General features: G+C 34.3%; 3 protein-coding genes across 3 annotated transcripts; all 3 read right to left on the reverse strand.

Annotated features, from left to right (window-relative positions):
* Positions 1–3,121: 3,121 nt before the first annotated feature.
* On the reverse strand, positions 3,122–3,943 carry LOC142219570 (glutathione S-transferase 1-like). The gene has a single exon (XM_075288499.1). The coding sequence runs from the start codon at positions 3,871–3,873 to the stop codon at positions 3,196–3,198; it is 678 nt and encodes a 225-aa protein (XP_075144614.1). The 5' UTR covers positions 3,874–3,943; the 3' UTR covers positions 3,122–3,195.
* A 2,676-nt stretch (positions 3,944–6,619) lies between these two features.
* On the reverse strand, positions 6,620–7,325 carry LOC142219571 (glutathione S-transferase 1-like). The gene has a single exon (XM_075288500.1). The coding sequence runs from the start codon at positions 7,296–7,298 to the stop codon at positions 6,624–6,626; it is 675 nt and encodes a 224-aa protein (XP_075144615.1). The 5' UTR covers positions 7,299–7,325; the 3' UTR covers positions 6,620–6,623.
* Positions 7,326–14,760: 7,435 nt separating this feature from the next.
* On the reverse strand, positions 14,761–15,443 carry LOC142219572 (glutathione S-transferase 1-like). Its single transcript, XM_075288501.1, has one exon. The coding sequence runs from the start codon at positions 15,430–15,432 to the stop codon at positions 14,764–14,766; it is 669 nt and encodes a 222-aa protein (XP_075144616.1). The 5' UTR covers positions 15,433–15,443; the 3' UTR covers positions 14,761–14,763.
* Positions 15,444–22,616: the final 7,173 nt, after the last annotated feature.

A 22,616-nucleotide genomic window follows, 5' to 3' on the forward strand; every position in this document is an offset into this window, starting at 1 on the left:
TCAAAGATTTCGTCAAAATTTTGGCAAATTGGAAGTAATTCGCAAACAATTTGAAGATGTATTGAAGATGAGCTATTTCAAGTCAAGTTGAATTTATGTTGAAAATTATATTTACCCTCAAACTGAAATGTTGTTGCATTTGAAAAACGCTCATCCTGTGTTTATTGGGGAGGGGCAAGAGGAAGGTTCCCGTCCAAATTCCCAAAAATCAAGTACACCAAATTGATTTCATAACCTTCCCCTACGGCTTTGTAAATTTCAAGTAAACTTGAGAATTCTATTTTTTTCAGTTTTTGAGGAGGTCTCCCTCCCCGTCTCAATATCGAAAAATGATATAGCGTACATTGTGTAGACGTTTTTAAGCAGCAGGGCAAGGAGATGCCCCCTTCCCTTTCGAATATCACAAAATCTGATATCCAGTACAATAATATAACCTACCCCACATCCTCTGTAAATTTCAAGTAAATTGGAAAAGCTTAATTGTTTCACGGTATGTACTGGAAGAGAAAGGAGGTCTTCCTGTGCCCTTTTATTTTTCCCCGACCAAATATTACAAAAATCATATACCTAATAAAAATTTCATAATCTCCCCCAAATTCTCCGTAAAATTTCAATAAGTCCACAAATTTTAGTTTTTCACCGTACTTTGAAAAAAGTGGGACAAAGGGGAGACCCCCTCCTCGACCAAATATCGAAAACTAAAGTAGCTCTTCTTTGCCTAGACGCCTCCTTCAACCTTCCATGAAAATTTCAAGCAAATCGGATAATTTTGTTCCAATTTTCAAAAAGGGACAGGGGGGTCCCCCTTCCCGTCCAAATATTAAAGAATTGCGTACCCCATAATAAATTCATAACCTCACGGCGTGTTCTCTGTAAATCTAAAGTAACATAAATCAGAGAATTTTTGTTTTTTACTGTACTTTAAACAAAAATCGTATAAAGTGGTGGTCCACCTCCGCGAAATATCGAAAAATAAAGTAGCGGGTCACCCTTAACCTTCATTGGAAATTTCAAATGAGGAAAAATGAGGTACCCTATTTTCACCACATGATTACCCTCTACGTTCTCCGAACATTTTTCATGTGAAAAAATAAAATTATTTTATAACAAAAGCACTGCGATGAATTCAAATTATATATTTTTGTAATGTCCCGCTTTTCCATTGAAACTTTTTTCTTCACTATAAACCTCACAGAGCCCGAGACCTTTCCAACGAATGCAAAACTGTGGAAATCGGTTCGTGCGTTCTTGAGTTATTGCGTCAGGAAGGAAAACCCGACTTATTTTTATATAGTAGATTTAAATTGAGATCGGAAAAATATCACTGGGTATGGAATTATACATACCCACTGATATTTTTCCGATCTCTTTTTATACCTCCACCATAGGATGGGGGGTATATTAACTTTGTCATTCCTTTTGTAACACATTGAAATATTGCTCTAAGACCATATAAAGTATATATATTCTGGGTCGTGGTGAAATACTGAGTCGATCTGAGCATGTCCGTCCGTTTGTTGAAATCACGCTAACTTCCGAACAAAACAAGCTATCGACTTGAAACTTGGCACAAGTAGTTGTTATTGATGCAGGTCGGATGGTATTGCAAATGGGCCATATCGGTCCACTTTTACGTATAGCCCCCATATAAACGGACCCCCAAATTTGGCTTGCGATTGCTCTAAGAGAAGCAAATTTCATCCGATCCGGCTGAAATTTGGTACATGGTGTTAGTATATGGTCTCTAACAACCTTGCAAAAATTGGTCCACATCGGTCCATAATTACATATAGCCCCCATATAAACCGATCCCCTGATTTGGCTTGCGGAGCCTCTAATAGAAGCAAATTTCATCATCATACATGGTGTTACTATATGGTCTCTAACATGCATGCAAAAATTGGTCCACATCGGTACATATAAAGCCCCCATATAAACCGATTACCAGATTTGACCTCCGGAGCCTCTTGGAAGACCAAAATTCATCTGATTCAGTTGAAATTTGGTACGTGGTGTTAATATATGGCCTCAAACTCCCATGCAAAAATTGGTCGAAATCGGTCCATAATTATAAATAGCCCCGATCCCCAGATTTGACCTCCGGAGCCCCTTGGAAGAGAAAAATTCATCCGATTCGGTTGAAATTTTGTACATGATGTTAGTATATGGTATTCAACAACCATGCAGGAATTGGTTCATATCAGTCCATATATATATATAGCCCCCATATAAACCGATCCTCAGATTTGACTTCCGGTGCCTTTTGGAGAAGCAAAATTCATCCGATTTGGTTGAAATTTGGTACTTGGTGCTAGTATATGATATTTAACAACAATGCCAAAAGTGGTCCATATCAGGCTATACACATATATAGCCCCTATATAAACCGATCGCGAGATTTGGTTTTGGAGCCTCTTGGAGGAGCAAATTTCATCCGAGTCAGTTGAAATTTGGTACATTGTTCTAGTATATGGCCGTTAATAACCATGCCTAACTAGGTCCATGTCGGTCTATAGTTATATATAGCCCTCAGATAAATCGATCCCCAATCACACAAAAATTGGTCCATATCAAGTTCATAATCGTATATAGCCCCCATATAAGCGACCCCCATATTTCAATTCTGGCTCTCTACATACCGTGCAAAAGTCCATGTCAATTATTAATAATTATTTGTAGACTTACCTATACATAACTTTTTTGTCTAATATATATCACGTATGGACTAATTTAGAAAACGATGTTAAGAAGTTTTAAGATACCACAACCCAAGTAATTCGATTGTGGATGACAGTCTTTCGTAGAAGTTTCTACGCAATCCATGGTGGAGGGTACATACGATTTGGCCTGGCCGAACTTACGGCCGTATATACCTGGTTTTTTTTCTTTTTTAATTTTTTCATGAAATTGAATTACTATCACGCTAGAACGTGTAAATTACCCGAATATGGATATGTTTTGTTCTGAAATTCGCTAACGTGTATATTTTCGCTAACGTGAATTCTCTTGGTTTTAATTAGTTCATGTTACCGCGATTGCACTGTATAAAGATATTTGCTTTACATACCCATTTCAAGTAGACTACTTATCCGTTTTGTCCAACATTAAAAGTCGATTAGAGTTGATTTTCAAAATTATCGAAAGATATTTTTGAAAATTTCTTATATGCAGTTTTTATTACAAAAGAATCTTTTCTTAATCTTTAATAACATATTTATATAGAAATTGAATGGTCGCCTTCATGGGATCACTGTCAAATGTTTCATTTACATAGGTTGTGGTCAGCATTCGTTTATACCAATCCATCAGATGGGGATATGATTCTGCCGTAAATTTTCTTAAATGATACATGGCATGAATACAGGTGATACAACTGAAATCGGCAATTGTCATATGATCTGCAGCAGCCCATTTATGCTGCAATAGGAATCTCTCCATCATTTCATAGGCTTCATCAAATTTTCGTAGAATTTCTTCGGGTACCTCGGTGGTTTGCCGCGAAAATAATGGGGCGAAAGCTGGTTTTACACATAACGAAAACATAATGCTATTGGCAAAATGCTGCAATTGATGAACCTTAGCTCGCTGATACAAATCCTTCGGATACAAGGAATCATCATCGCCGTGAGCATAATGATCTGCCACATAGGAAATAATGGCATGTGAATCTCCTATGAATTTATGATCTTCGGTCTCTAAGGCTGGTATAGTGCCAGTGGGATTTTTATTTAGATAGTCCTGTTTTTTATTGTCTCCCTTAATCGGTTTCACATCGATCAGCTCATAGTCAACATTTAAAGCTTTGAACGTGATTACCACAGCATTTACTGTGGGACTAGTTAAGGAACCGTACAGAATTGGTTTCGTTACCATGATTGTTGATATCACACTAAATTCATAAAAATAGCCAAATACCGAAGTGGCTAAAAAAAAGTATAAAATATTGTACTTTAGTATATTAATGAGTATGGCGTATATCTTATCGTTTTGAATGTTGGTCTATGTATTTCTGACAGAGATTATATGTTTTAGTGTTGTGAGATTTCAAGTTTGTACGTTTTTTGTTTTTTAAATTCAAAGATCAATATGATTTTTTAGCACAAGATCATTACAAGTACGGCTAGGGAGCCACCGTGGTGCAATGGTTAGCATGCCCGCCTTGCATACACAAGGTCGTGGGTTCGATTCCTGCTACGACCGAACACCTAAAAGTTTTTCAGCGGTGGATTATCCCACCTCAGTAATGCTGGTGACATTTCTGAGGGTTTCAAAGCTTCTCTAAGTGGTTTCACTAGAATGTGGAACGCCGTTCGGACTCGGCTATAAAAAGGAGGTCCCTTGTCATTGAGTTTAACATGGAATCGGGCAGCACTCAGTGATAAGAGAGAAGTTCACCACTGTGGTATCACAATGGACTGAATAGTCTAAGTGAGCCTGATACATCGGGCTGCCACATAACCTAACCTAACCTAGGTTAGCATAGAGTAAGTTGAATAAATGATCACACTGACAAAAATATAAACCTTATATAAAATATTATGTTTCAGTTCAAATATATAGATAATTTTTCAGTTCAAATATATAGACAATTTTTTCTAAAGAAAATTTTGTCAAAATTTTATTTCGATAGAAAATTGTGTCGAAATTTTACTTCTACAGAAAATTTTGTCAAAATTTTATTTCTGTAGAAAATTTAGTGAAAATTTTATACTCTATAGAAAATTTTATTTCTACAGCAAGTTTTATCAAAATTTTATTTCTATAGAAAATTTTGTCGAAATTTTAGGTTAGATTAGGTTATGGTGGGAAAAGATCCAAAGCAACAATTGAATAAGTTTATTTTCTTTAAAAGAAATTATTAAAGAAAAGTAAAAGGGTAAACATGACCATTTTAACGCGATAATACCAATTTATACCGGCCTTAAGAATTAAATTAAGTACAAAATTATTCGTTAAAAAAAATTCATATTTATTTGCATTTCTAAATTAATGGTGTTACATGCTAGCAAACAATTGTTCACACCAAAATAAATTTATGTGCTGTTGTAAAATTACTGTTTAGAATTTAAATATAATGTGCTTTTGAATGGTTATCGTTAACCTTAGGATTCGATGGAAAAATATTTTTATATACTCGAATTCACGTTCTTCTTTTGTAAGAGTTTTTGAATTTCTTCGAAAATTTTAAACTTGTATACAAAAACCTTTATTTGTTACACCATTTTTATTTTTGCAATAAAAAAATAATATTTGATTTGAACTCAGTCCATTTCGTTTATATCAAGCATTTTTCTTTTCTGACTTTAAGTCTTTTATAAAACACACTTTACAATTTCGTAGTAAAACTTTAATATAATAGTATGTAATGCTGAAACTTCCGAACGAATCTGGAATATATGTTAAAAAATATATTTAAAAAAAAAATGGTGTTGGTCGAAGCAGGGATCGAACCCAGGACCCCTGTCACGCGAGGCGGACGACCAACCACTGCTCCACGCTGCCAACAAATGTATGTTTAACAATGTTATGTTGTTAAACAATGTTATGTTTGCATCGGCTCGTGGGCGCCGCAAACTATGCCATATAAATATAACTTATAACGATAATTATCTCTTGATGACCATAACAGCTACGTAGCCCAGTGGTTAGTGTGCTGGCTTACAAACTGTGTGGTCCGCTGTTCGAATCCCCGTCCGGCAAAAGGTAAAATTGAAACAAAATTATAAAATTTAATAATTTCTTCTACAATGTTTGTATTACAGAAAAAGGTGCTAAGAACTAAAAAAACTCATGGAAGCGAAAAAAATGTGAGGCAATATACAATTAGGCAGAAAAAAAATTTTGAGCACAATATTCTTTGGGAGAAAATTCTTCTCAGCATATAATATTTTTGGGTCCAAAATGCCTCCAAACATATTATATGTTCACATAATAACATATAGTTTTTTGGAAGACAACATTATTGAATTTGGATGGAAAAATACAAAATGTTTGGAACTTAGACTACCCAAACATATTATATTGTTTAGATCAATATGCTTTCAAACATATTATATATTGGAAGAAATCAAACATATAAATGCTTGGGCAATACCCAAAAATGTATATGCTTGAAGCAAAATATGTTTGGGAGTATATGTTACAGAAGCGATTTTTTTGAGGGTGTATAGAAAATTTTGTCAAAATTTTATTGGTATAGAAAATTTTGTCAAAAATTTATTTCTATAGAAAATTTTGTCAAAATTTTATTTCTATAGAAAATTTTATACTCTATAAAAAATTTTATTTCTATAGAAAATTTTGTCAGTATTTTCTTGTACTTTCATGAACGGAACGTTTTGAAATCAGCATGCCGTTCATGGTTTTTTCCATGGGTGTACACTCAACGGATATGGGTTGATGCTGTATTCGCAGCCACTTATACCATATTCCCTTTATTTTTCAATGCATCGCCATGTTTCTGTACATTCTCCCAATATTATCAATTTTATCTAATGTCCAGTATAACTTCCAAAGATCTTGTAGACTTGGTCCTTATTGATGTATAGGTGTCCTTATGAACATATTATACGTTTTCCAGATGTTTCCAGGAAGAGGATACATAAATCATGAACACAAATTTATTATAATTTCGACACGGTTTTATTTAGAAAGCTTAAAGAAGAAGTCATTGCGGAACCAGACATAATTGTATCATAAACATTGGAATCGGACATCATTCGATTAAACCAATCACTTAGAAGGGGATGTGTATCTGCGGTGAATGGATGCAAGTAGAACATTCCATATAAACAGGTGATGCAATTAAAATCAGCTATTGTCACATGATCGGCAGCTATCCATTTATGATCACCCAGAAATCTTTCCAAAATCGCATAGGCTCGATCGAAATCCTTCAGAATATTCTCGGGTACAGTAGTGGATAAGCGGGCAAATATTGGAGCAAACGCAGGTTTAACACACAATGCAAAAAGCCAACTATCAGCAAAATGTTGTAACTGTTGAACCTTGGCTCGCGCATATAAATCGCGCGGATATAAGGAATCATCTTTGGCATAACGATCCACCACATATGCTACAATGGCATGTGAATCACCTATGAATTCACCATTTTCGGTCTCAAATGCTGGTATGGTGCCTGTGGGATTTTTTCTTAAATATTCGGGAGAATTGTTTTCACCCTGCATTGGTCGCACTTCACAAAAATCATATTCGACTCCAAGAGTTTTAAGAGTAATACGTACAGCATTTACACCGGGACTTGTATATGTTCCATATAGAATTGGTTTTGTAGCCATGACAAATGATAGCAAACTAAATTCGCATGTTTGGTGGGGGTCTGAATTAAAAAAAAAAAAACATGTTTTTTGTTTTGAACTGGATTATCTTATCTCAATGAGTATCAATCGATTCTAGATTGTTAAAAAGTGAGACTGTTTAAGGGTCAACAAACAATAGCAAGCGATGGGTGGATTACCCTATGCAATACCCTACGCATAGAGTAATGGCTAAATAATAATATAATTCACAGCGGTGGATTATCCCACCTCAGTACACGCAAAGAAAAAACGTGTACCGAAAACGTCAGGTGAATTCAGCAATGTCTCTAAAAATAGGTTTCGATTTGTTGTTGCAGTAATGTAGTAACAAATTGAAATCGAAAAAAATAGGATTAAGGGATTGTAGCTATATGAGAAGATGATGTACAGTGGTGGTGAAAAAATGGTTCAACTTGGGAGAAAATAATTCTCGTATGTAATTTTCATAAGAAATTAGCATATAAGACCCAAATTGAATCATCTCACCCAGGCAGATCTTACTAGAGAATATGGAAATGTGGATTGGCCGACACTGAAACATATGTATAGTCAGGCTTGTGGGTATCTGGCATTTTCTTTTCAATAGCTTAATAATACCAATTCCTTAATCTTCATGTCCAATTAACAGGTTGGCTGATAAGTTCCCGGTCTAACAAAGGAAAACACATTTTTTTTGTCAAAATTCGTTTTTATTATTCAACATAGATCCCTTCAAGAGCGATACAACGATTACAACGACCTTCCAATTTTTTGATACCATTTTGGTAGTACTCCTTCGGTTTTGCCTCAAAATAGGCCTCAGTTTTGGCGATCACCTCTTCATTTCAGCCAAGCATCCTTTTGACTCTGGGGCATTCTTTTGACTCTGGGGCCAGATCTGGAGAATACGGTGGGTGGGGAAGCAAGTCGAAGCCCAATTCATGAATTTTTGCCATCGTTCTCAATGACTTGTGGCACGGTGCGTTGTCTTGGTGGAACAACACTTTTTTCTTCTTCATATAGGGCCGTTTTGCCGCGATTTCGACCTTCAAACGCTCCAATAACACCATATAATAGTCACTGTTGATGGTTTTTCCCTTCTCAAGATAATCGATAAAAAACAGAGTGCATTACTTTGCCAGCGGACTTTTGAGTCTTTACACGCTTCGGAGACGGTTCACCGGTCGCTGTCCACTCAGCCGACTGTCGATTGGAATCAGGAGTGTAGTGATGGAGCCATGTTTCATCCATCACATATCGACGGAAAAACTCCATTGTATTACGAGTTAACAGCTGCAAACACCGCTCAGAATCATCAACACGTTGTTGTTTTTGGTGAAATGTGAGTTCGCACGGCACCCGTTTTGCACAGAGCTTCCGCATATCCAAATATTGATGAATGATATGACCAACACGTTCCTTTGATATCTTTAAGGCCTCTGCTATCTCGATCAACTTCATTTTACGGTCATTCAAAATCATTTTGTGGATTTTTTTGATGGTTTCTTCGGTAACCACCTCTTTCGGGTGTCCACTGCGTTCACCGTCCTCCGTGCTCATTTCACCACGCTTGAATTTTGCATACCAATCAATTATTGTTGATTTCCCTGGGGCAGAGTCCGGAAACTCATTATCAAGGCAACCCAAAAAACACAAACGTTTGAAAAATGCTAAATTTTAACAATTGTTCAAACATTTTTTCAAAGAATTAGGGCATTATTCAAGTTGAGAAAATCGCGTTCTCAACAAAAAACAGACATTACCCTCAACAGTGAAATTCAACACATTAGCAATATCTCAAGTGTTATCCTCAAATTGAAATGCATCGCTACTCAATAATTTGTCAAACAATTTTCGATGCGAGTTAAATTCAAAATTAACATCGTTGCAAATACTTTTCAACCTAAATTTGTATGAATGATATCCCCACTTCAAATTGAAAGTCAAAGCCAAAATTCTATGAATTTTGTATAATTTATTCATTTTTAGCAAAATAAAATATATAATAATACACTACACTACATAATACACTACAATACCAATTGATAAATAATAATCTTATTAAACATATCAACAAATAAGAAAAAAAAAAAACTTTAAATATCTTAAACATTATTAGTAAACACTTTTGCATTGATAATTCGATTTCCTTCTTTTTGGTGTCATAAAACAGCATTAAAATTTATTAACCTGCAATTTGAAATTAGGAACGTACTGGGCCGCGTGTTAGAATTGATTTCCAGCAGAAGGAATTCACCAAATATCCAGCATGGTTTGCCATAGAAAGTCATAACTCACGCGTCGTATTTTTTTGGAACGTATCTGCGACGCAAAGCGAGGTCTAGGTGTATGAATTAAACTGACGATGTGATGCACATTTTCATCCAGAAGTTGTTGATTTCAACAATTTGTTGTTTTTAACAATTTTAATTGGTTGCACTTGTAATGTTTCAGGAAACTTTTTCTTGTCGATAAGCCACTCATTTTTCATTGGTCAGCTTTTTAATGTTTGCAAGAATGTAGCATCCAAAGATTTTAGTTTTCTGCAAAGAGATTTAAATTTAGTGACTTCTCCAAAGTGTTGATTTAATTTTTCATATTGACGTACCAATTATTATAAACTATTTGAATCAGTTCCAGTTAATTGTCCACAATTTTTTCATCGGTCAGCTTTTTAATGTTTTCAAGTACGTAGATCCCTTAATTTTAGTTTTCTGCAAAGAGATATACATTTAGTGACTTCCTTAAAGTTTTATTTCATTTTTTTATTTTCACTTGTCTATTTTTATAAACTATTTGGTTATTTGTCTAAAATGTTCCATTTTTTTTAATTTCTTGCAATTGACCACGAACTTCGTTGCACAAATAAGTATTGAAAACCACATGGTTTTTTCGTTGCATTTTAGGGTAGTGTTTTGTCAAAGTTTTCTCATATTATCTTCAACACCTTTTCAAAGATTTCGTCAACATTTTGGCAAATTGGAAGTAATTCGCAAACAATTTGAAGATGTATTGAAGATGAGCTATTTCAAGTCAAGTTGAATTTATGTTGAAAATTATATTTACCCTCAAACTGAAAAGTTGTTGCATTTGAAAAACGCTCATCCTGTGTTTATTGGGAAGTTTTTGCTTCCACCATATTTTTTCCCTTCAGAAAACAGTATTTTATCAAAACACCAAATTACTTTTTTTCCAAAAGTTGCCTCACAAAAGACGCTCTATTTCACAAACTAATTGACTTACGTCAATTACGTCATTTGACACGAATCATTTGAAGGTTGGTACTATATAAAAATAATATGCATTTAATACTAGCGACGCCATCTATGTGTCAGACCGGGGACTTATCAGCCAACCTGTTAGCTCGTATTAAAATTGTAATAATATGTAAAGAAAACGATTTTCTTTTGTTAGAGTTTTTAATTTCTTTGAAAACTTTAAACTGTTATCACCAAAAAATTCGTTTGTTACAAAATTTTTATTTTTTCAATAAAAAAATATTTTTGAACCAACAACACAGTGTATTTCATTTATATCAAGTACTGTTCTCTTCTGACTTTAAGTCTTTAATATGACACATACAGTTTCATAGCAAAAATTTAATATAGTAGTATGTAATGTTGAATATCTTTTCGGAATCTTCCGAACATATCTGGAATATATGTAAAACAAAACAAAATAAGTTTTTGGTATTCGGTCGAAGCAGGGATCGAACCCAGCACCCTTGGTATGCAAGGCGGACGTACCAACCCCTGCTCCACGGTGCCCAACTAAATGTATGTTTCTGTTAAATAAAATTTGTTTAATCGGCTCGTGGGCGCCGCAAACTATGTTATATAAATATAACTTATAAAGATAATTTTCTATTGATGACTATAACAGCTACGTAGCCCAGTGGATAGTGTGTTGGATTACAAACTGTATGGTCCTCGGTCCTCTCCGTCCAGGCGAAAGGTAAAATTTAAAAAAATTATAAAATTGAATAATTTGTTGTATATTGTTTGTATTACAGAAAAAGATGCTAAGAACTACAAAACCTCGTGGAAGTGAGATGTGAGGGAAAATGCAATTAGCCAGAATAGATTGTTTTTTTTTTTTGAATTATTCTTTATGAAATTGTTTTTTTTTTTCATCCTGGAAAATAATAAAAGTTTATCACAAAAAGTATATACAGTATGTCAAGAAAGTCTTTTGACATTGCCAAATATTTCAAATTCTAGAAATAATTGAAATATTAAATATTTTATTAAATTTTTAATTCTGTGTACGTATGTATACTTTGCAAAATACATAATAAAATATTTTTTTAAAATTTCATTATATTTAATTTTGGAACAAAACATAATTTTTATCCCATTGTCAAAACACTTTCTTGACAAACTGTACTTTTCTTCCAAAATGAACTTGCTTACCGTGAAAAGCAAATGAGAAACGATCTTTGTTTGTCTAAAATTTCGTTTGGGAGGAAAGAATTATTTTTTTGCGTGTATTAGCAAATCTTTGTAACTGTTGCACCTTGGCTCGCGCATATAAATCCCAAGGATATAAGGAATCATCTTGACCATAACGATCTACCAAATATGCTACAATGGCATGTGAATCACCTATGAATTCATGTTCTTCTGTCTCCAAAGCAGGTATGATGGCAGTGGGTTTTTTCTTAAATATTCCAGAGAGTTAGTTTCCCCTGCATTGGTTTTACTTCGTATGGCTTTATTATGAAAATCTATTTTAGAATGGTTTATCTTATCTCGACGACAAGAAAACGTTTATGAAGTTATTAAAAGAGTGAGAGAGAGTGATTACGAGTTATAAAGTACCTAGGGAGTAGAGTTCTTTTTTTCCCGATAATCAATATTGCAAATTTTGTTTTTGGTACTAACAGGTTGGCTGATAAGTCCCCGGTCTGGCACATAGATGGCGTCGCTAGTATTAAATGCATATTATTTTTATATAGTACCAACCTTCAAATGATTCGTGTCAAAATTTGACGTCTGTAAGTCAATTAGTTTGTAAGATAGAGCGTCTTTTGTGAAGCAGCTTTTGTTATTGTGAAAAAATGGAAAAAAAGGAATTTCGTGTTTTGATAAAATACTGTTTTCTGAAGGGGAAAAATACGGTGGAAGCAAAACCTTGGCTTGATAATGAGTTTCCGGACTCTGTCCCAGGGAAATCAACAATAATTGATTTGTATGCAAAATTCAAGCATGGTGAAATGAGCACGGAGGACAGTGAACGCAGTGGACGCCCGAAAGAGGTAGTTACCGACGCAAACATCAAAAAAATCCACAAAATGATTTTGAATGACCGTAAAATTAAGTTGATTGAGATAGCAGAGGCCTAAAAGATATCAAAGGAACGTGTTGGTCATATCATTCATCAATATTTGGATATGCGGAAGCTCTGTGCAAAATGGGTGCCGCGCGAGCTCACATTTGACCAAAAACAACAACGTGTTGATGATTCTGAGCGGTGTTTGAAGCTGTTAACTCGTAATACACCCGAGTTTTTCCGTCGATATGTGTCAATGGATGATACATGGCTCCATCAATACACTCCTGAGTCCAATCGACAGTCGGCTGAGTGGACAGCGACCGGTGAACCGTCTCCGAAGCGTGGAAAGACTCAAAAGTCCGCTGGCAAAGTAGTGGCCTCTGTTTTTTGGGATGCGCATGGAATAATTTTTATCGATTATCTTGAGAAGGGAAAAACCATCAACAGTGACTATTATATGGCGTTATTGGAGCGTTTGAAGGTCGAAATCGCGGCAAAACGGCCCCATATGAAGAATAAAAAGTGTTGTTCCACCAAGACAACGCACCGTGCCACAAGTCATTGAGAACGATGGCAAAAATTCATGAATTTGGCTTCGAATTGCTTCCCCACCCACCGTATTCTCCAGATCTGGCCCCCAGCGACTTTTGCTTGTTCTCAGACCTCAAAAGGATGCTCGCAGGGAAAAAATTTGGCTGCAATGAAGAGGTGATCGCCGAAACTGATGCCTATTTTGAGGCAAAACCGAAGGAGTACTACCAAAATGGCATCAAAAAATTGGAAGGTCGTTATAATCGTTGTATCGCTCTTGAAGGGAACTATGTTGAATAATAAAAACGAAGAAACTAACTGAAGAACTTATAAACGAAATAAAAGGAAAAATCACATACAGCTCAGAAGAACTTGACTTCATCAAAGACCACAATAACATAACAGCTGAAAAAGTTTTTTATAGTGTACGGTACGTACCTGGACTAACCGACAAAAAATATTTGAAGCCAATAATATAAACTAAAAACATATGTTTTGCTTATAAGCCCAACTTCACACTCAGTTGCATCTTCTCGAAAGTAAAAACCCCAATTGACAAACAACAACAAAGCAATGTTGTTTACGAAATTCCATGCAGAGGCAACAATAATGAACCATGCGATCTCTTATACATAGGAACAACAAAACGAAATTTACATACAAGAATAACTGAACATCGAATGGACATAGAAAAGAAAAAGGAGAGTACAGCATTACATATCACAACATGTATTGCGCCATGGACACACAGCTGATTTTAAAAACGTACGCATACTAGAGAGGGAAAATAAAGAGAGAAAGAGACTAACCTTAGAAAGTTTACGAATCCAACAAAAGATTGGCAGAACAATGAATGTTAAAGAGGACACTGACAATTTAAGCGTTAGTTACAGAGTAACTTAATTCACGGTGATACTAAATTTAAGCTGTGTTTTGTTTTAATTTCTATTTTAATTTTATATTCAGATTGTCCGTTTAAAATTTATGTTTTAAAAAACTGTGATGTAATACAAGTATTTAAATGTAAATTTTGAGAAAATAATTTTGTAAGTTGAAATGTTCCAATTAATTTCAATTTCAATTAATTCAAATAATTTTATTATTTTTCAAATAGACGAAATCCCCTGGAAGAAGTCAACAAGTATTGACGAAGCGTTGGGATAAAAATGTAAAAATTTTTGAATTTAGGTCCAATTAGCTAAATAAAACATAAAAAACGAATTTTGACAAAAAAATGTGTTTTTCTTTGTTAGACCGGGGAATTATCAGACAACCTATTATTACGTTCTTAACGCCAAAAATCAGTTAAAAACACTAAGGGCGTTTTCGTTTCGCAAAAAATATGTTGCCCTGGTGTTACACTACTTTTTCCCTCATTGTATTTCCGCTCAAATAATAGTGTCATTCAAAGTGATTGTTAATTAATAATATTGCGAGGGATACAGGATCCAAAATCTATGACAGTGTCTTTTATATTTGGCAATCAATTTCGAGAATGTTGCACCTTTTTTCCCAATCGAAATCGCCATAAATTTGGTTTGATTAATCCCATATTTAGCGTTTGCAAATTTTGAGAAAAATATGTGTTATTGATTTTGCCTCTATAAGACGAAAATAATACCAATATCAACAACAAGAAATTACCAAATCCATGACATTTTTACATTTTCGATACAGTTTTATTTAAAAAATTGAGAGACAAATTCATTGCATTACCAACAGTGTCGTAAACGTGGGGATTATCCATTATTCGTATAAACCAATCATGTAATCGGGGATATGTTTCTTCGTTGATTGGATGTATATAAGCCAAACCGCATATACATGTGATACAATTAAAATCAGCAATTGTCAAATGATCGGCAGCAATCCATTTATGTTGAGCCAAAAATCTTTCCATCATCGCATAAGCCTGCTCGATATTCTTTAGAATATCTTCGGTTACAGTATTTGATAAATGGGCAAATATCGGAGCCAAAGCTGGTTTGACACACATTACAAAAAGCCAACTATCAGCAAAATGTTGTAACTGTTGCACCTTGGCACGCGCATATAAATCGCGAGGATATAAGGTATCATCTTGACCATAACGATCTACCAAATATGCTACAATGGCATGTGAATCGCCTATGAATTCATGTTGTTCTGTCTCCAAAGCGGGTATGGTGGCAGTGGGATTTTTTCTTAAATATTCCCAAGAGTTAGTTTCCCCCTGCATCGGTCTTACTTCACAGAAATCATAATCAACTCCAAGACTTTTAAGAGTCATTAGTACTGCGATTACACCAGGACTTGTATATGTTCCATAGAGAGTTGGTTTTGTAGTCATGGTCAATGAAATTAAACTAAATTATATTTGTTGTGTTATATTTTGTATGGCTTTATTATAAAAATCTATTTTCGACTGGATTATCTTATCTCGATGAAGAGAAATCGTTTATGGAATTTTTTAAAGAGAGCATGTATGTGGAGGGGAGGTGTATGTATAATGTGCATAGGAAGTAGCAGGTATGTAAAAGTTGGCACAATTGTACTAAATTTGGTACAGCTTACTTTCCAAACGTACAATTGTATTACAGTTATCTATTTCTTTCAATTTGCTCTAGAATTTGCACCGGCAATTTATAACAATAATTTTGTCCAATATACCAGGCATACCGGTAAGAAGTGAGCGTCGAATGTCTCGATAGTGAACATTTGTTGTAAATGAGTCCTTATTTTTTTGTTTACTATGACATATGTGAAAAATATTTTGTATACATCAAGCCATTGAAAAGACAACATTTCCTCGTGTTAAAAATGTCGAATTTTGTATCAGAAAGTGATGATTTGTGGAAATCATTAATTTTTTGTTTTCATTTGAAGAAAAGTGCTGCAGAGTCACATCGAATGGTTGTCGAGGCATATGGGCATGCTAACCATTGCACCACGGAGCCACCGTGGTGCAATGGTTAGTATGCCCGCCTTGCATACACAAGGTCGTGGGTTCGATTCCTGCTTCGACCGAACACCAAAAAGTTTTTCAGCGGTCGATTATCCCACGAGCCGTTTAAATAATTTTTTTTTAACAGAAACATACATTTAGTTGGGCACCGTGGATCAATGCATACCAAGGGTCCTGGATTCGATCCCTGCCTCGACCGAACACTAAAAAGTTTTTTTTTTTTTTAACAGATATTCTAGATATATTCGGAAGATTCCGAAAAGGTGTTCAACATTACATACTACTATATTAAACTTTTAATATTAAACTGTAAAATGTATTTTATATAAGACTTAAAGTCAGAAAAGAACAGTGCTTGATATAAACAAAATGGACTGTGTTGTTGGTTCAAAAATATTTTTTTAATTGAAAAAATGGTTAAATGTGGGAAGAATAATTCTCGTATGTAAATTTCATAAGAAATTAACATAAAAGAACCAAATTGAATCATCTCACCCGGCCAGATCTTGCTAAAGACTATGGAAATGTGTAGTGGCCAACACTGAAACATATATGTTTAGTCAGGCTTGCGAGATGGGTATCTGGCATTTTCTTTTCAGTAACTTAATAATGTCAATTCCCTTAATCTTCCTGTCCAATAAGCTCGAATAAATATTCACGCAGAGAAGGAATAGGATCACCTCAAACATGTTTCAAGAGCAAAATGTTATTTTTGTATGGTGACCATGTAACATGTTTGTCACTAAAATGTTATTTTCTCGTCAAATATAACCTGCTTGCCGAAATCAGATACATGATTTCCGAGAAAATAACATGGTTGCGAAAACCATGTTACATGGTCACCACCCAAAAATAACATTTTGCTCTTAAAACATGTTTGAGGTGATCATATTCCTTCTCTGGGTGTTGTAATAATTTCTATTTTAGATGATTTGGACATTGAACCAACCTGCATTGATATCAGGCTAACATAAAAATAAAAATTTTGTAACAAAAGATTTTTTCTGGTAATAAAAGCTTAAAATTTTCGAAGAAATTCCAAAAACTCTAACAAAAGAACAACGTTTTCGGTAGACGATTTCCAAACTTTTTTTCTTTGCGTGTATATATATTACTGTTAAAATAGTTATATGATTGTTTTCATGTATAATTTTGATTATTTAAGTAAAAGTAATAGCGAAAATAAAGTGATTTTCAACTAGAAAATCGAACATAGTATCGGCCTTTAGTAGAGAGGAATATACAGTCACATCTGGGGATACTGTTAACGCCCTCTATAGTGAACACCTGGTTATCGTGAATATGATTTTTCTAAATTTTTGTAAGTAAACGTTTTTTTTAAGTGTACATTGTTTGTTATCACAATCGTTGTTTTATTTTATTTGCTTTGTTATTGATAAAACTTGTTAATTAAATTATGGACGCTTTATGATTGTTTACACTTTTTTTATGAGAGCGCATGAGTTAAGAGAATGTTAAATGAAAGAGTTCACGACCCACGGGCTATACCGAAAAAACAAGAGAGGCTAAAATAAAATAAAATAAAATAAGACAAGCAGGCTAACCTCGACAAAACCAAAGCGTTTTCCTCTAAATATTGATATATTTAACTTCCGGTTAGGCAGTACACTCAGACAAGGAGTAGGTTTGAATATCAAACATGTTGCAACCACGTTAGTTTCTCGAAACTAAACAAAACAAACATGTATATGTTTGCCGAGAAAACAACAATTTGCGATAAAAATGTTCCATGTTCACCGTCCACAAATAAAATGTTGCTCTTGGGGTGATGATGGGAGCCACCGTGGTGCAATGGTTAGCATGCCCGCCTTGCATACACAAGGTCGTGGGTTCGATTCCTGCTTCGACCGAACACCAAAAAGTTTTTCAGCGGTGAATTATCCCACCTCAGTAATGCTGGTGACATTTCTGAGGGTTCCAAAGCTTCCCTAAGTGGTTTCACTGCAATGTGGAACGCCGTTCGGGCACGGCTATAAAAAGGAGGTCCCTTGTCATTGAGCTTAACATGGAATCGGGCAGCACTCAGTGATAAGAGAGAATGTGGTATCACAATGGACTGAATAGTCTAAGTGAGCCTGTTACATCGGGCTGCCACCTAACCTAACCTAACCTTGGGGTGATGATATTTCTTCCCTGAGTGTACTGCCTAAACGTAAGTTATACCATACATTCGTTTCGACCGAGTTAAGCTGTATATTTAAAGTAGAGTCAAACTTCCCTTTACATTTGGAAAATGGATATCGTAAACGTTGTCCTTTTGTTACAGTTTTTTTAATGTCTTTGAAAAACGTTTCTCACAAAAAATATTTTTTGTACAAAATTTTTTTTTCCAAAGAAAAAAACTCCGATTAAGGGACAATTGTGTCTTAAATCATTCCTACATCCAAAATCCAAAGACAAAATCTTTGGAATCAGACAAGCTTTTATTCAGAATGGATTCTGTAAAATCCTGGAATCAACACTATAACATCCCTATTCCCGGAATATATTACTCCACTTTTCTGCCTAAAACTATCTACTATCACAAATAGCTGGACAATATCACTTGCAATGAGAAGTCTCCTACTTGGCTTAACCATGAAAATGATGAATATGAAAAATTAATTGCTTTTGGTTATACACAGACTCTCATGGGCACTACTATTATTTAATAAATTTAAAACAAATACATTTATGTGCAAAAACAAAATAAAACGTTTGGAAAACGAATGTACGTTTGCTACACTTTCTTGTGTCTCCCAAAAAGGTTCAAACCTTCATCATAAAAAATAAATATTTATTATAAAATGTTTATATAAATAAATATTTATTATAAAATGTTTATACAAATAAATATTTATTATAAATGTTAAAATGCCGTAAATAAAAACATTTTTTTCCAATATTTTCTGAAGAACCAATGATTTTACAGCGCATGAAATTTCGTAGTAAAAATTTAATATATTACTATGTAATGCCAAACATTCTAAATGTACCCGTTCGAAATTGTACACAAAAATAAGTGTACATAATAGTAATGAATTTTACATAATATTAAAATTTTCTTGATTGCGTCCACCCAGAAAAAAGTGACCCCTTCTTTAAGTTAAAATGAACTCATTGCGAAGAAAGTTGAACTTCGTATAGCGCCAAAGACATTTTTATTTGTTTGAACGATGTGATTTTCGTAGAAATTAGGAATAATGCATTCCATATATTAGTTAACATTTTCCTATATTTATATACCACTATACTACAGAATGAAAAAATTTAACTAATTTGAATTCATATATGGAATGATTTTATTGAAATTTTTTCATTCATTTCGACAAATCTTACACATTTGTGGTAAAACTTTTACTTCATAATTAGAACTGCTTACCTTCGTTTTTAAATACAATTTTATTTATTTCTATAAGCAATTTTATCTTCAATAAAAGACATGTTTTATTAATATATTGAATATATTTATTAAGAATCAACAGCATCGAATCTCTTTGAAATATTAGTTTATTATTCCACTATTTCCAATTTCCGTGTGATATTATCAACTGTAAAACGCACTTTTTCTTCTTCTTGTACTTTTCACTTTTAATAAGTTGCTGCCTAACGATTTTGTCCTCCTTTTACAATATCAATACCTACAAATATAAAAAATCATAAAACATTTTTGTTGCAAAAGGTTAGCGTCACTGAATATTACCTGATAATTGAAGATTCCAAAATGAAGACAAATGAAAGGGTTGTTATTCTGCTGGTGTTTTCTTTCTTTATACACTATCACGAACATTGATAGATTTATTTAAAAAAACTAATATTTTTCTCACTAATTTAAAATAACAAATATTTTATATATTTTATTTGTTATTTATTATATTATTTTACCATATTATTTTGTAACAATCTCTCCGTATACCAAAACAACGCGATTCCAACTAAAAAAACAACCGACGCGCAAATATATCGATTACACCCACGCGCAAACACATCGATTACGATGACAGGTATCGATTACAGGTAGACAATAGAAATTTAGGAAAATTTCCTATATTCTAACAAGTGTGTTTCCTTAAGTTTTGAAAGGATTGCATACTTCTTAGTACGAATGAACTAAAATATTTTTCTATGCCAAGTGTTGTTCGTATGTATGAAAAACTTTCTAAAGGGTGATTTGTTAAGAGCTTGATAACTTTTTTTTAAAAAAAACGCATAAAATTTGCAAAATCTCATCGGTTCTTTATTTGAAACGTTAGATTGGTCCATGACATTTACTTTTTGAAGATAATTTCATTTAAATGTTGACCGCGGCTGCGTCTTAGGTGGTCCATTCGGAAAGTCCAATTTTGGGCAACTTTTTCGAGCATTTCGGCCGGAATAGCCCGAATTTCTTCGGAAATGTTGTCTTCCAAAGCTGGAATAGTTGCTGGCTTATTTCTGTAGACTTTAGACTTGACGTAGCCCCACAAAAAATAGTCTAAAGGCGTCAAATCGCATGATCTTGGTGGCCAACTTACCGGTCCATTTCTTGAGATGAATTGTTCTCCGAAGTTTTCCCTCAAAATGGCCATAGAATCGCGAGCTGTGTGGCATGTAGCGCCATCTTGTTGAAACCAGATGTCAACCAAGTTCAGTTCTTCCATTTTTGGCAACAAAAAGTTTGTTAGCATCGAACGATAGCGATCGCCATTCACCGTAACGTTGCGTCCAACAGCATCTTTGAAAAAATACGGTCCAATGATTCCACCAGCGTACAAACCACACCAAACAGTGCATTTTTCGGGATGCATGGGCAGTTCTTGAACGGCTTCTGGTTGCTCTTCACTCCAAATGCGGCAATTTTGCTTATTTACGTAGCCATTCAACCAGAAATGAGCCTCATCGCTGAACAAAATTTGTCGATAAAAAAGCGGATTTTCTGCCACTGATTTTGGTAATAAAATTCAATGATTTGCAAGCGTTGCTCGTTAGTAAGTCTATTCATGATGAAATGTCAAAGCATACTGAGCATCTTTCTCTTTGACACCATGTCTGAAATCCCACGTGATCTGTCAAATACTAATGCATGAAAATCCTAACCTCAAAAGAATCACCCTTTATTATAAAGGAAGTCGCAATTATCATTTTATAAGAAATTGTACTAATTTTTAAGAAACTTGGTTTTAGTTCGGTTTTTGTTTATTTTTACGAATGCTTTGTTATCGGTGAATAAAATTTTCTTTTTCAGTAGTAAATTCTTATACCCAGCGAAGAAAATAGTATGAGTAAAATTCCATGCCTTATTCTAGTTAATGAACTATTCCTAACTGCTTACAGTTTAGGATTTTTTACTGAAACGAGTAAATGTTATTATTTTTCACAAAAATTTACCTTAATGGAAATAAAATGGATAAACTATATTGATGAAAATTTTTTCCTTTAGTTTCGAAGGCACTTTTTTCTGGGTGTCCTAATTAAAATTTATAAAAAGAAATCATAAAATTTTATGAAAATTTTTCCATCATTAATGAAAACTGTTCATAGCACTTATGAATTCCATTGTAGTATATGGTTGTATGAGTTGTGACAAAAATAGTCGATGTTTCCCGCCCACATTTTGTTCTTGAAACTTGTTTGAGATGATCATATTCCTTCTCTGTATATATAAGAGCTGAATGACTCTGTGGATAGTGTGCTGGCTTACAAACCGAATGGTCCGTGGTTCGATTCTCCGTACGGGCGAAAGATACAATTTAAAAATAATTTATAAAACGAATATTTGCTTCTACATTCTTTATGTCACAGACGAAAAAAGACTTATTTTCATATGTTTCGGTGTAAAAATTATAAGTTTGGAAAAAAATCGTTCAAATATAGGACATGTTTTTCAACACTTTATTTTAAAGCCGTTTTAAAGGACTTTGAGAGCATATGAAGAAAAAAAGCTGAAAAAGCGAAAAATTAAAATTTGCTTCCTAGAAGCAAGTACACAAAACCTAAATTTAAACGAGAAGTGTGTCTTAAAAGTACCCTTACTTGTATTCTCCTCTTCTTCAGCTCGGAATCAATACCAAAATTTTTAAAGACAAAATCTTTGGAACCGGGCATGCTTTTTTTCAGTGTAGACTTGGTTAGGTTAAGTTGTTGAGGATGACATAAATTTTGTGTTGAATTGATGTCCAAGTAGACCAGTATAGGTCCATCGTGATTCCTCAATGTGATCTTTCCATCTTCTTCCTTCCGTTGCGGTCCGCTTTGTCCTAGAACTTCCACCTGCTCGTTGTCTTCGAAAGAAATCTCAGAACAACCAACCAGAGGCTCTGATGAATGCATGGATGACATAAATTTTGTGTTGATGTCCAATTAGACCAGTATAGGTCCATCGTGATGTGATCTTTCCATCTTCTTCCTTCCGATGCGGTCCGCTTTGTCCCAGAACTTCCACCTGCTCGTTGTCTTCGAAAGAATCTCAGAACAACCAACCAGAGCTCCTGATGAATAATAATTTATCTCCTTAAGCTGCACTCCCGCAGATCAGTGAGAGCCTGAAAGAAAAAGGAGCCCAGTATCTTGTTTCTTCTAAAGGATAAAGC

The sequence above is a fragment of the Haematobia irritans genome, chromosome 1, assembly GCF_050003625.1.
Source record: "Haematobia irritans isolate KBUSLIRL chromosome 1, ASM5000362v1, whole genome shotgun sequence".
Classification (NCBI taxonomy): Eukaryota; Metazoa; Arthropoda; class Insecta; order Diptera; family Muscidae; genus Haematobia; species Haematobia irritans.

Excerpts from the sequence above, each read along its gene's own strand:
- LOC142219570 (XM_075288499.1), bottom strand. The coding sequence starts at position 3,873 with ATGGTAACGAAACCAATTCTGTACGGTTCCTTAACTAGTCCCACAGTA.
- LOC142219572 (XM_075288501.1), bottom strand. The coding sequence starts at position 15,432 with ATGACTACAAAACCAACTCTCTATGGAACATATACAAGTCCTGGTGTA.
- LOC142219571 (XM_075288500.1), bottom strand. The coding sequence starts at position 7,298 with ATGGCTACAAAACCAATTCTATATGGAACATATACAAGTCCCGGTGTA.